This window comes from Tasmannia lanceolata, unplaced genomic scaffold, assembly GCF_043159265.1.
Source record: "Tasmannia lanceolata isolate RefF3 unplaced genomic scaffold, GAP_Taslan_0.1 ptg000015l, whole genome shotgun sequence".
NCBI classification, from domain to species: Eukaryota; Viridiplantae; Streptophyta; class Magnoliopsida; order Canellales; family Winteraceae; genus Tasmannia; species Tasmannia lanceolata.
Window position 1 is genome coordinate 2,209,332 of NW_027518692.1, and position 13,276 is coordinate 2,222,607.

The 13,276-nt window shown below is 47.6% G+C and overlaps 1 protein-coding gene across 4 annotated transcripts in view; it reads right to left on the reverse strand.

Annotated features, from left to right (window-relative positions):
• Positions 1-279: 279 nt before the first annotated feature.
• The window catches only part of NIG (NSP (nuclear shuttle protein)-interacting GTPase), a 35,284-nt gene continuing 22,287 nt past the window's right edge, over positions 280-13,276 (reverse strand). For all 4 annotated transcript variants that reach the window (XM_077353872.1, XM_077353871.1, XM_077353873.1 and 1 more), the window contains one exon: positions 280-959. In XM_077353872.1, coding sequence (XP_077209987.1) covers positions 821-959 — 139 coding nt within the window. In that variant the 3' untranslated portion in view covers positions 280-820. The remainder of the gene's footprint in view (positions 960-13,276) is intronic.

Here is a 13,276-nt window from a genome sequence, read left to right on the forward strand (position 1 = left end):
CATACCAAACAGAGAAATTATATGGTGGCCAGCCTTTACGTGGACGGGGAGAGAAAAAAACCCCACCCTCACCCTTGATTTTTTATCCAACAAAAAGTCAAAAAATGAGGCTCATATAGGATAAAAAATAAAGGCGGGATGTTTTTCCACCATATAAAAACTCTAGCAAACAAATTCAGTACCAGAGAAAAAAAAGAAAGAAAACCATGCAATCCAATTCCAAAAAGAAGTCTAGGACTCTAGGATTCCACAAAATGCAGTCAGTTCAAGCAAACACAGTAACATGGAAAGCAACAATGCCAAGCCACACAAAAATGTTCATCAGTACAAGGTCTACACAGCTTATATCAATTTACAAGTCTTTCTCAGCCCCAAAGCAATAACCATGATTATGAGATTAAAAAACAGCAACCTTTTACAAAATTACAAACCCTAGACATAAAGGAGACCACCAATCAATACAAAAGAGACAAAACCCTTAAACTGGGAAGCCAGGCAGACAGAAAAATACACAACATCAATGAAATAAGATAATGAGATTTACACCAAACCCAGAAATATAAATACTGCCTTAGTTCCCTTGTGGCCTCCATGCTATACCTCTCAATCATACACTGCCTTCTTCTCTTCACACTAATTTTACAAGGCCAACAAAAATCTTAAGCTTGACCTTGGCCAAGATGACTGAAAATCCTTACTAGGGCAGATCAATTCGCTTGATCCTCAACCAAAAGAAACCAGTCAAACTTTTCCTCCAGACAAGAAAACTTTTCCCTCGAACTTTTCTTGAAAGGGGATCCAAATAGCTTTGTTCTTCTGTCTATCCAAAAGGGTTTCCTCCAATAGAAGAGAAAGAATTTGGAGTGGTGGGTTCGGAGTATCTGCCAACAGGCTGTTGACCCACACCTATGGTGCCGAAGAAAGATCCATCACTGGCAAAGCCTGCATTTCCTTGATGTCTGCAAGTTAAAAAAAATAAAAAAAATCCTTGATGTCTGCAATTTTACCAACCACAATATAAAAATAAGTTCTAAAAGGCAATGGATTTTTCTGACTCACATGGAAAACATCCTAACCTTCGATTGATAAAATTACATTTTTTTTTGTTTTCAGCCATTAATTATGATTTTATATGAACAAATATTGAATAATAATACTAAATTTTAATATAATAAATTAACTGTACTCAGGGATAGTAGGTTCACCAAGGCCACTATGTATGGGACGTCGAGTCATGTTTGACTTGACACTTGTCCATGACTAAATTACATTGTTACTGCGTGGCAGCAAAGAAGACAACGGCACACTAAAATTTTCCAAAGGGTGTGCTGGTAAAGAGCTAGAATATCATGACCATTCAAAAAAGGTCTCTTTTTAATGGTTACCATTCAAAAAAGTTCACAAATGTTTTTCTAAAGGTCATCATCAGAATGGATGTCTTTAGGGTGAAAAATCTAGGTGATGGTGCCGAAATCTGGATCTGTGATCGTGCGGTGGGTAGAGGGCCTCCGTCCAGTATCTACAATCACAAAAAAGGGGTCGGGGGTCCGAGGTGGGTCCCGGACGACCACTTCGACACCCAAGTCAGATTCCAGCTCAATTGTATAAATAAACAGCAAGATTAATGGAGGGGATGTCTACGTTACCAGAATCAAACATAGGGGCTTTTTCTGCTATTGGAGTGGTTGAATTGAGAGTGGGGCCCAAGAGGAGGGGGAAGTGGGCGTCCAGCACCTTTTTTCTCCCTCTTCTTTGGGGAGATGGCCTTATTGAGCGATTAGAACTTGCCCTTAATGGCACATCTTTGTGGTTGTTAATGGTGTTTTTTCTTTATCCCCCTGGGATTCCCCCCTCTTCAGGAGCATTTGTAACGTATTTATCCTTTCCTTTCGCATGCAATCCCCTTGCATGGTGCGCCACGTGGACCTTCTCAATCATTTTGGAGAAAAGACCTTCTCTCCTCAGATTGGCCCGCATTCTGGCTGTAGGAGATGAGTGGCGTGCATGGCTCATTAATGGGGGCGTGTAGTTTTCCCCATATTCGTGATTATGGCCTAGATTTTGGTGATAAGAAGATGAAACGTGGCGGGATCCTATGGACATGCCGTGTTTAACAGCCCTTATGATGACAGGCGGTCATGGCTAAGATCCTGGTGATATGGGAGTGACACGTGGCGAGATCCTACGGCCACGCCTTATTTAATACCCATCATAATACCTCCCTACTCCTTTGGTCCATTGGATAGACCAAGGGAGTAACTCTTTTGTCTGGTCATAGAATATGAGGCCAGGGGTAATTATGAGAATCTTGGAATGTGAAGGTGCGGGGAGATTTTAGTCGGTGGCATCTTCTCGAGGGGTGTCAACATAATTATGAATCGCCGTTTGACCATCCCATAGGAGAAAGACACGTGTAGTGCACGTCGTATCGTTCCGTAGCCCAAGAGTCTCAGTTTCATGTATAAGAGGGAACCTTTGGGACGTTCCTTCTTGCAAGCTTTCCTTTCTTTTTTTCTCCTTTTTCTGCTTTCTTTCCTTCCCTCCTTTTTTTTCTTTTTGAAAAATGTCTAAATCGGTTGGTGGTCCCTCCTCCGGCGACAAAGGCAAGGCACCTCTTATTGTGGATACCTCCAGTGACTCCGAGTCAGATCGGGACCTCATGTGCTATAAGAAGGACCCAGGTCCTCCTCTTGGCTTCCCTCCTCATCACCTCCCTTCTCCACCCCACGACGGTGACTCTCTAGAGGCTTATATAGCCAAGAAGCGTTCATTCTTCTCGTACGTTCACCGCCAGGAAATGGAACTTTGCGACTGTGTCCTGGAGATGAGCGGGGAGATTGAAGGTCTAAAGATGGAGAACCGAGAGCTGAGGCAGAAGATTTACTGCTCAACGAACAATTATTCGAGTACAAGGTGGATCCCCTCCTAGAGAGCTTTATGGAGGAGAGGGTAGATGACGAAGACCTCTCCAGTGAAGAGAACTCCTCGAATAGTTGCTCAGACTGAGTTCGGGGGAGGGATCGAGCGGCCAATACTTCATCGGTCGAGCTTCTGCTGTTTCTCCCTTTTCTTTCTTTTTGAAAAGAAAAAAATGATGTTTCAAGACCCTGTTGGTTATGGGTCTTTTTCCTTCTTTTACCTCCTTTTTCCGCCTTTTTTTGTACATGGGTGGGGCCCGAGGGGCCATAGTGTTGTAGGGCCTGCGGGCCCATGATGGATGGGGCCCTTTTTGGGCCCGACTTTTTGTAGGCCGGCGGGCCATAATCTTATTAATGAACAGACTTTTTGCCTCTTGTGTTCATTTTGTGTGATCTTCTTGTTCTTTGCCTGTTGGTCTGAGTGTAATAGGTACGCCTTTTACACCCTCCTAACTGGGGTGAGGAAATGTTGTCGGTGAGGGAGTGTTGGGTGACGCACTACTGTCTTATCTATCCCGTAAAGCGTAGGTTTTAACTTGATACTTAATCCAACCCTTCTAGTCTGGCCGGATCTTTTTCTATCCTTGAGCGGAATAGGAGAGAATTGGAAGGCAAGGGTGGATTGTCGCTTTGAGGTCCGACCCCTTTTGCCCAACCAGGTCCTTTTTCTATCCAAGTGGAATGGGAGAAAACTGGAAGGCATGGGCGGATCGGTGCCTTGAGATCCGACCCCTTTTGCTCTACCAGATTCTTTTTCCATCAAGTTGAATAGGGGAGAACTGGAAGGCAAGAGCGGACTTTTGCCTTGAGATCCGACCCTTCTGCTCAACTAGGTCTTTTTTCCATCCGAGTGGAATAGGAGAAAACTGGAAGATAAAGGCGGACTGTTGCCTTGAGATCTGACCCCTTTTGCTCAACCAGATCTTTTTTCCATCCGAGTGGAATAGGAGAAAAGTGGAAAACAAAGGTGGACTGTTGCCTTGAGATCCGACCCCTTTTGCTCAACCAGGCCTTTTTTCCATCCGAGTGGAATAGGCGAAAACTGGAAGACAAAGGCGGACTGTTGCCTTGAGATCCGACCCCTTTTGCTCAACCGGGTCATTTTTCCATCCAAGTGGAATAGGAGAAAACTGGAAAGCACGGGTGGAAAGTTGCTTTGAGATCCGACCCCTTTCTGCTCGACCAGATTATTTTTCCATCAAGTGAAATAGGGGAAAACTGGAAGGCAAGGGCGGACCGTTGCCTTGAGATCTGACCCCTTTTGCTCAACCAGGTCTTTTTTTTTCATCCGAGTGGAATAGGAGAAAACTGGAAGGCACGGGTGGGCTGTTGCCTTGAGATCTGACCCCTTTCTGCTTGACCAGGTTCTTTTTCCATCAATAGGAAAAACTGGAGGGCACGGGTGGAAAGTTGCCTTGAGATCCGACCCCTTTCTGCTCGACCAGATTCTTTTTCCATCAAGTGGAATAGGGGAAAACTGGAAGGTAAGGGTGGAAAATTGCCTTGAGATCCGACCCCTTTCTGCTCGACCAGATTCTTTTTCCATCAAGTGGAATAGGGGAAAACCGGAAGGCAAGGGCGGACTGTTTAAATGGTGATCCGCTTTATTTTGGCGGGAGAAACGTGGTAGTAGATTGTTCCTTAAGTTTGCAGCAGGGGCATATGCGTCTTTTTACGTCGAAATGGCGCTTCGATTGTGACAGCTTCCTCAAATTCCTAAAACGGCGCCACGTGTAGACGCCCCATCCAATTAAAGGGAGAGAAATGCCGATTGACACGTGCGAGAACCCTAACTTAAAAGCATTTCCGAAAACCGCTTTCTACATCCTTCTACTTTTCCCAAGGAGAACTAGAGTTTTTGGCAAAGGGGTTTTCCACCGGGTGCTTTCCTTCGCCGCTTCTCCAATCAGCTCAGGGAGATTTTCTCGCCGTTGGTTTAGATTCGATCTTCGTCCCTTTCTGTCATCTTTTCCGGTGAGTATCGCACCTTTTGGTTTAATAAATTCCTCGTTTTATTTCTTAGCAATGTCGGATGCAAGCGATTCTCAGAATCCTTCCAGTGAGTCTGTTGTGGTGGTAGAGGGTGTCAAACCAAAGGGTTTAGGGGGTAGGAGAAGGAGACTGGTAAAGGGTAAGGGAGGTAACTCCCAAGACGATCAAACGCCCAGAGAACTGGAGGGCAGTTCTGGTGTTTCTAGGTCAGAATCTTCGGAGGCTACACAATCTGAGTTTCCTATCCGGGCTCCTCCTACCCGTGAGGAGGACGTTATGAACTTAATGGTCGGTGACACCCTCCGCCCGGAGGGCGTGATGTTGATAGGAAGCACCTTGAAAAAGGGGGCGGTCGCAAGAATTAGGAAGGAGTATCGGATACCCGCAGAGTACGGGATCCGGCTCCCTACTCCCGATGACCGAGTGTGTGAGGGTGCTTCCGGGGAGGAAGTAGCTTTTTACGTAGAGACTTTAGGGCGGGTATTCGATTTCCTTTGTTAGGGATCATTGTTGAAGCTTTGCAGTTCTATCAGATAGCACCCTCGCAATTAGTACCCAATAGTTGGCGTACTCTCTTGGCCTTCGTAGCCAAGGCTCACACGCAGAAGGTCCAGGTTACTCTCCCCCTGCTTAGGTGTTGTGTCACCCTTAGTATCCAAGTGAAGGGTGGGGACAGTTGGTTGTATCTAACCCAACGTCCCCAAGTGAGGATTGCTGCAAATATGCCTTCTTCTATCAAAAGGTAGAAAGAGGAGTTCGTCTTTATTACCCATCCGGTAGATGCGAATTGGAGTTTTCCTAGGTCTTGGAAACGCACCGTTGAGTGGAGGGAGCTTTTACCCGATTTCTCAGATTACAATAAGTTTGATTTAGCAAAACTCACGACTGGGAAACGGAGGAAGAGAAAAATCTGAAGAAGTATAAGCTGTACCGCATTCCGGAGAAGAGAGCGTCCCGGGCGGCTGAGGATGTGGGAGAGAGCTCGGCCAATATTCATGGTGAGCCCCTCTCCTCGTTAAAGGCGCTTCTTCTAGGTTTTCGTAGGATCCTTGCTCTCGTTTCTGAACTTTTTTCTTTGGTTTTCCGTAGCAGATATGTCGTCTACAGATCCTCCCGCGAAGGGAAAGGAGGTTATGGGGGAGTCGTCGAAGAGTTCCTCTGGGCGGGCACGGATCCCTTCAGAGTTCATGGCGGCGGCTCGGAAAAGGTGAACGTGCCTCTGAGGTCCGTACTCTTAGGCAGTTCCTCTCGCACCGTCGGGGCCAAGGACAAGGCAAGACCTCCCCCTGTCAAGGAGATGGAGCCTCCGGCGGGGCTACTCCCTCACGTACTTCGCAAGGAAAAGCCGGTCGATCTATCAAAACTCAGTGGGTGCTATTGTCCGACCCTCCGAGCCAGATAGAAGGGTCTAGTATGACCAAGTTGATCTTGGACCAAATTGAGTTATCCGAATGGTGCTTCATGATGCGCAGTGAGGTGTTTAGGCGAGGAGGACAGCGACCTCAAGAACCTGCGGGTTGGTGTGGAGATGGGCCTAATGACCGCTCTTCCTGGTGACGAGGCTGAGCAGGAGAGCTATTCCCGGCGTTCAGTGGCTGCTCATTACCTTCACTCTTCACATTGTGTAGGTATTCTTTAGCCCGCTTTTTCCTTTTGCTCATGACCAACCGTTGATTGTTTTTGGGACATCATTTCGCAGGCTCAAAGTTATGCGAGGAAGATGCTAGAGTACATGCTTGAAGATGAGTCTGAAATGGATACCTTTAGGGAGAGATGTGACGAGCGCGTCCGTAAGCTGGAAGAGGACTTAGGGAAGGCCTAGGCGGAGAACCTGTCATACGCGGACGTCGTGAAGGACCTTAAGGATAAGCTCGAGCTCTCCGAGCTTAAGAGGGATCAGGCGGAGAACAACTTGTTAGTCGCTCGAACTACCCGTGCCGAAGAGTTGGCTAAGGCGCGGGAAGAATGGCGGGGCTCCAACGATTTCTATATGGCCGCGACAGAATTCAGTGTTTCTGTCGAGATTGATGCCTTTATTGAGCATCAGCGGCGTGTGCGAGAAGTTGATCCATCCTTCCCTCCAGACACGTTGAGGCATGATTCTGAGGTTCCGGTACTAGCAGATCCCACGCAAGAAGGGGCGATTGTCGTGGAGCTACCACATCCTCATGGGACGTTATGTCCGGGTATCCTGTTCGTAGGTAGGTGATCTTCCTCTCGAGTGATCAGTTCGGAGTTGATGGACCCGCCTGTCCTTAGAAAAGGCAGGTCTTTTTCATGGGAAGCATTATAGGGTATTATCTAGGAGATCATCCCTGATGTTACCTCTTCACTTCCTGTGCCCTCCCGGCCCAGCGCACAGCATGGACCGAGGGGGTGGAGATACGTGTAGTATGTAGAAAACGTCATTTTATTGACCTTGAAGGAGGTTGCATTTACTCTGCTCTGAAAAAACAAAAAACAAACACATGATATTTTTCAAAAAACAAAACTTACACTTTCACTCTACTGATAAAACCTTCCCAAGTTATCTATACTCCAACTTTGGGGTACCGGGGTACCATCAAGGTGTTCCAATTAGTAGACTCTGGGTTGGAGCGCACGGGTGACTCGGTAGGGACCTTCCCACTTTGGGGCGAGTTTTTCGGAGTTTTGGGGGTCCGAGACCTCTGCTCGTCGTAATACAAGGTCCCCGGGTCGTACCGAGCGTTTCTTTATCCTGGAGTTGTAGTACCAAGGAACCTGTTGTTGGTAGGATGCGACTCGAAGCCTAGCTCGCTCCCTTTTTTCTAAGATTAAGTCGAGGTTGTTCCTGAAGAGTTCGGAGTTTTCCCGCGTGTCGAAATTTTCTACGCCGAAGGACGGAATTCCGATTTCCACTGGAATGACCGCCTCTACTCCGAATGTCAAACTGAACAGGGATTCTCCGGTTGTTGCTCGGGGTGTTGTTCGGTAGGCCCAGAGGACATTTGGCAGCGCGTCCACCCAGGATTTTTCGGCTTTCTCTAGTCGCTTTTTGAGACTCTGGAGCAATATCCTGTTTGTGACTTCGACCTGTCCATTGGCTTGGGGGTGCGCTACCGATGCAAATCTATGCTCGATACTTAGCTGGTCAAAGAATTTACCAAACTCCGCGCTCACGAATTGAGGCTCGTTGTCTGTTATGAGTATTTTTGGAATGCCAAAACGACAGACCACATTGTGGTAGAAAAACTTCTATGTTGCTTTGGAGGTAGGCTTCACCACGGCTTTGACTTCAGCCCATTTGGTATAGTAGTCGATGGCCACGTACAGCATGGTGTGCCCTCACGGAGCTTTTGGGAACGGACCGACCATGTCCATCCCCCAGATGCCGAAAGGTACGGGGCTGGATACGGAGGTGTATGGGGTGTCTGGTTGTCGGGGTATGGTAGTAAATTTCTGGCACAGGCCGCACTTCTTGACAAATTCTTGGGCATCTCGCAGGATTGTTGGCCAAAAATATCAATGCCTTACAATTTTCTGTGCCAACATTTTCCCCCCTCCATGATCTCCGCAGATTCCCTCATGCACTTCCCGCAGAGCGTACTCTGGCTCAAAGGGTACAAGGCACAGGAGGTACGGCCAGGTATAGGAGCGTTTGTACAACTTAGCTCCGTGGAGCACATAATGAGCTGTCTTAGCAATTAATCTTCATGATGCCAACTTGTCCTTGGGCAGCATCCCATCTCGTAGGTACTGCACGATAGGGTCCATCCAGTTTGGTTCTGCCAGTTTTTCCATGACTTGTTTTTCCTCGATACTGGGTTGAAGTAGAATTTCTGTGTAAACAGAGCCAAAGTGGCACGTTTCTTCCGAGGCCATTTTAGAGAGAGCGTCCGCCCGGGCGTTCATCCCCATAGGCACCTGTAGAATCTCGACCTCTTTTAGCCCTGTCAACTTCTCCCTTACTTTCTCAACGTATCTTACCATCCTTGGCTCCTTCGCGGTGTACGTCCCATTCACTTGTCCGACCACCAATTGTGAGTCGTTGTAGACTTTAACTTGTTCACACTTTAACTCTGCGGCCAGGGTTAGTCCTGTTAGCAGGGCCTCATATTCAGCTTCGTTGTCGGAGGACTTGAAGTCCAATCGCAAGGCATATTCCGCCAGAAACTCGTCTGGTCCCATGAGAACTATGCCCGCCCCACATCCTCCTTTGCTTGCTGAACCGTCCACATGGAGTACCCAGGAGGGCACGTCTGCCTTCGTTCATTCTCCGGTCCTTAGGGGCGGGTCAGACTCAGTGAGTTCATCATTAGTAGCCAAAGATCCAACTGGGGCCACGGCTTCTTCCTCTGCTGGGGAGCCCAGTGCGGGGCTGGTGAGCTCAACGATGAAGTCCGTGAGGACTTGTGATTTGATGGCTGGTCTTGGTCGTACTTGGATGTCGAATTCTCCACTCGACCGCTTAGCTTACCAGTTGTCCTGGGGTTTCTGGTTTTTTTAGAATCTTCCGTAGGGGCTGATCTGTCAGGAGTACAATGGTGTGGGCTTGAAAGTACGAAAGGAGTTTTCGGGCAGCGGTGACAATGGCGAAGGCGAATTTCTCGATGTTCTGATATTGGACCTCCGCATCATGGAGGATCCGACTCACATAATACACTGGGCGTTCCTGTTTTCCTTTCTGTTGGACCAAGACGGCACTTACCGCAGTAGAGCTCACCGCCAGGTAAAGAAATAATTCCTCTCCTGATTCGGGTTTGGTGAGCACCGGTGGTGCCTGGAGGTATTGTTTCAAGGAGTCGAACGCTTCCTGACACGTGGGGGTCCATTCGAATTTTTGAATATTCTTCAAGAGTTTAAATGGCTGGCATTTTTCTTCTGACTTGGACATGAAACGGCTAAGGGCAGCAACCCGCCCCGTCAACCGCTGAACTTCCACGACATTCGTTGGTGGTTCCATGTTCAGGATAGCCTGAATTTTTTCCAGGTTAGCTTCGATGCCTCTCTGGCTGACCATGAAGCCTGAAAACTTCCCCAACGTCACGCCAAAGGCGCACTTGGCCGGGTTGAGCTTCATCTGTGATCGTCGCAGGACGTCGAAGGTTTTCTCGGGATCAGCGATGTGTCGCCGGGCTCCCAAACTTTTTACCAACATGTCATCTACATAGACTTCCACATTTTTCCCTATCTGCTTCTGAAATAGCTTGTTGTCGAGCCTCTGGTACGTTGCTCCAGCGTTCTTCAGACCGAACGGCATTATCGTATAACAGTACAGGCCTTGGTCGGTAATGAACGCGGTTTTCAGAACGTCCGGGTCGTACATTTTATCCGGTTATATCCGGAGAATGCATCCAAAAAGCTGAGGAGCTCGTGTCCAGAGATGGCGTCGATTAATTGACCTATGCGGGGCAAGGGGTAGGGATCTTTGGGGCAAGCGCGGTTTAGGTAGGTGAAGTCTATGTAAGCCCGCCAACTACCTTTGGCTTTTTTAACCATTACGACGTTGGATAGCCATTTGGGGTACCAGATTTTCATGATGAATCCGGCTTGTAGCAACTTTGCACCTTCAGCCTTTATGTGTGTTTGTCGTTCCGCGGCAAAATTCCTTTTCTTTTGTCTAACGGGCTTGTGAGCTAGGTCCACACTTAACTTATGGACCGCAATTTCCGAAGATATGCCCGGCATGTCGGAGGGGGACCATGCAAAAACATTCTTGTTAGCCTTTAGGAAACCGATTAGTTGAGTTCGCAACGTACCTGTTAGCAAGGAACCGATCTAGACTGTCCTTTCGGGGTGATCTTCAGATAGAGGGATTGAATCCAACTCCTTGATGGGTTCGCCCCTGACTGTTCGGGCTCTCTCCCTGGGGTCCTCACTACCAATCGCAAAATTTTCCATTGGTGCATTACTTCCTTTCAAGCTGGTGTAATAACATTGACGCGCCACAGTCTGCTGTCCGCATACCTCTCCCACACCTTTCAAGGTTGGGAACTTCATCTTAAGGTGGGGGGTGGACACTCCCGCTCCGAGATCTCTCAAGGCCGGTCGCCCGTTGATGGCTCTTTATGTGAAGGATACGTCAACAACCAAGAAGGTTGTCATGATTGTCCTTTGGAGGGGGTACGTCCCGAAAGTGACGGGGAGGTCGATTTTGCCGTTGATCTGCACGGATGCCCCAGAGAATCAGTATATGGAGTATTCGGCGGGTCCCAACCTTCCTTCGCCCAACTTCATTTCTTCAAACGTTCCGAAGTGTAGCACGTTTACCGAGCTACCCGTGTCGACCGGAATTTTTCTGACATCGTGGTTGGAGATGATCAATTGGATGACCAGAGCGTCGTCGTGCGGGACCTGTAATCCGTCGTAATCCTGATTGGAGGAGACGACCTCTTCTGCTGGAGGCGGGTCTGTCCGAGCCTTCTTTCATGGCATCTCGAGAAAGAGCCCTCGCTCCGCGTACGCACGTCGTCCGGCGGTGGTTGATCCTCCAGCCGCTGGTCCCCCGGTAATGATGTTAATCTTCCCGAGTATGGCCTCATGCTTCATGGGGGATCGATGGTGTCGGAGTGGTGGTGACGATCACGGGAGCGGTGCCTGCTGTGGCATCGGTGCCTGCTCCTTGAACGGCGAGGTGGAGAAGTGGGGTGCGCCTCTGGTTGGCGATGTGATCGCTCGATTCTTGTGGGGCTTCTGAGGTACTAATTCAGGTGGCCTTCCTCGGCCAACTTTTCCACTTGTAGTCTAAGATGGTAGCAATGGTCAATTTCATGATCGTGATCCATATGAAAATCGCAAAATTTTCCGGTGAAACGTTTTTTGGGGTCGGTGCTTGTAAGCCCAAGGGTTTCCATGGGTCTAATCATTCACCTTACCTCTTGTTTTGATGCTAGCAAACTCAAATTGATTAGCATTTATGGACTAATGTGTTGCTTTGAGGTGTTGTGTTGAATACGGAAATTTCATATCATAATCGCCATTACACAACTCTTCACAACACATGGCTTGTGGATCAAGGAGCAAATGAATCAAGAGCTTGCACCTACAGTGAAGACATCCTCATTTGAAGATGTTCAAGTCAAGAAGCTCAACATGAAGATCCCACAAGTTCCCTAAGCAAGTGTCAAGAAGGAGCTTGGAGTTGAACATGCCACGGTAACACCTCATGTACTTCAACATGCATTGAAGATTGGAGGACAAGTCACAAGAGCCAAACAAGGTCAAGAAGTTCACTCACAAGCCGAAGAAGTCCAAGAAAGTGCAAAAGAGCCAAAACATTCCAAGAAGACCTAAGGTTCTTATTTTTAGAATGTATTTGGAGTCCTCTTGATTCTATGTTTAAATGCACTTTCAAAAGGTTTTCAAATGGTTTTTATACTTAACATTTTACATCTTTGAAAACCATCAACACACCCAAAAATGTGTTTGAAAACCTAGCACTTAAGCTCAAAGACCATGGCCCAAAAGCCCCTAAGCTTTAAAGTAAAAATGGAATTTTAACTAGGGCCGGTCGACCGGGGGTCCCGCGGGCGACCACGTCAAGCTTGCTGGAATTACAGCACTTGCGGAAAATAGCGGGTCGGTCGACTGGGCTGAGCCAGGCGACCGCGGAGGTGTTCCTGGAAAGTCAGGGACAATCCGTCATGGGTTTGGGCGGGCGACCGCCATGGGTCGGTCGACCGCAGATAGGTTTTTGAGCGGAATTTTCGAGTGGACAGGTTGACCTCGCCGGACGACCGCCATGGCTCGGTCGACTGCCGCGGTCGAGCAAACTAGCCGTTGAGGCATTTTCTGCTTGACTTTTTCAAGCCAGTTATTTACAGTTTTACCCCAAACGGTCATATTTTCAAATACACTATATATACATGACTAAAACCTATCTCTACAAGCTTTTGAACATTTTAGAAAGATCAAATCCCATTTTCCATGAGCCAAAACTTTTCTATCAAAAGCTAAACCTCTTTGATCTTGCATTTGCATATTCTATCAAGAGGTACTCCATAGGCTTTACATTTTATCTTTCCTTGGAGTGTTGGTGAGCTATTAAAGTTTGTAATCCGCCTATCTAAAGAAGCATTGAGAGTTTTTCATTTTATTTTCTTCATTGTATTTCAGGGTCTTCTCTTCGGCTCGGTAACAAAGGTGAAGACATTGTGAGGGTCTACTCTTTTTGGCCCGTTAAGAAAGGTGAAGACATTGCAAGAGGGTGTGATCCATCGGCAAGGCTTTGTGCAGAAAGGGTGTGTCCCCTTTGGAGTTTGAGAAGTCGGGTGTACGGCTTGGAGATTCGCCCGTTGAAGAATCTCATCATTTTAGTGGAGATCCCGAGGAGATAAACTTCGAAGAATGGAGTAGGTCTTGTGATAGACCGAACCACTATAAATCTTGTGCTTTGTGGATTGATT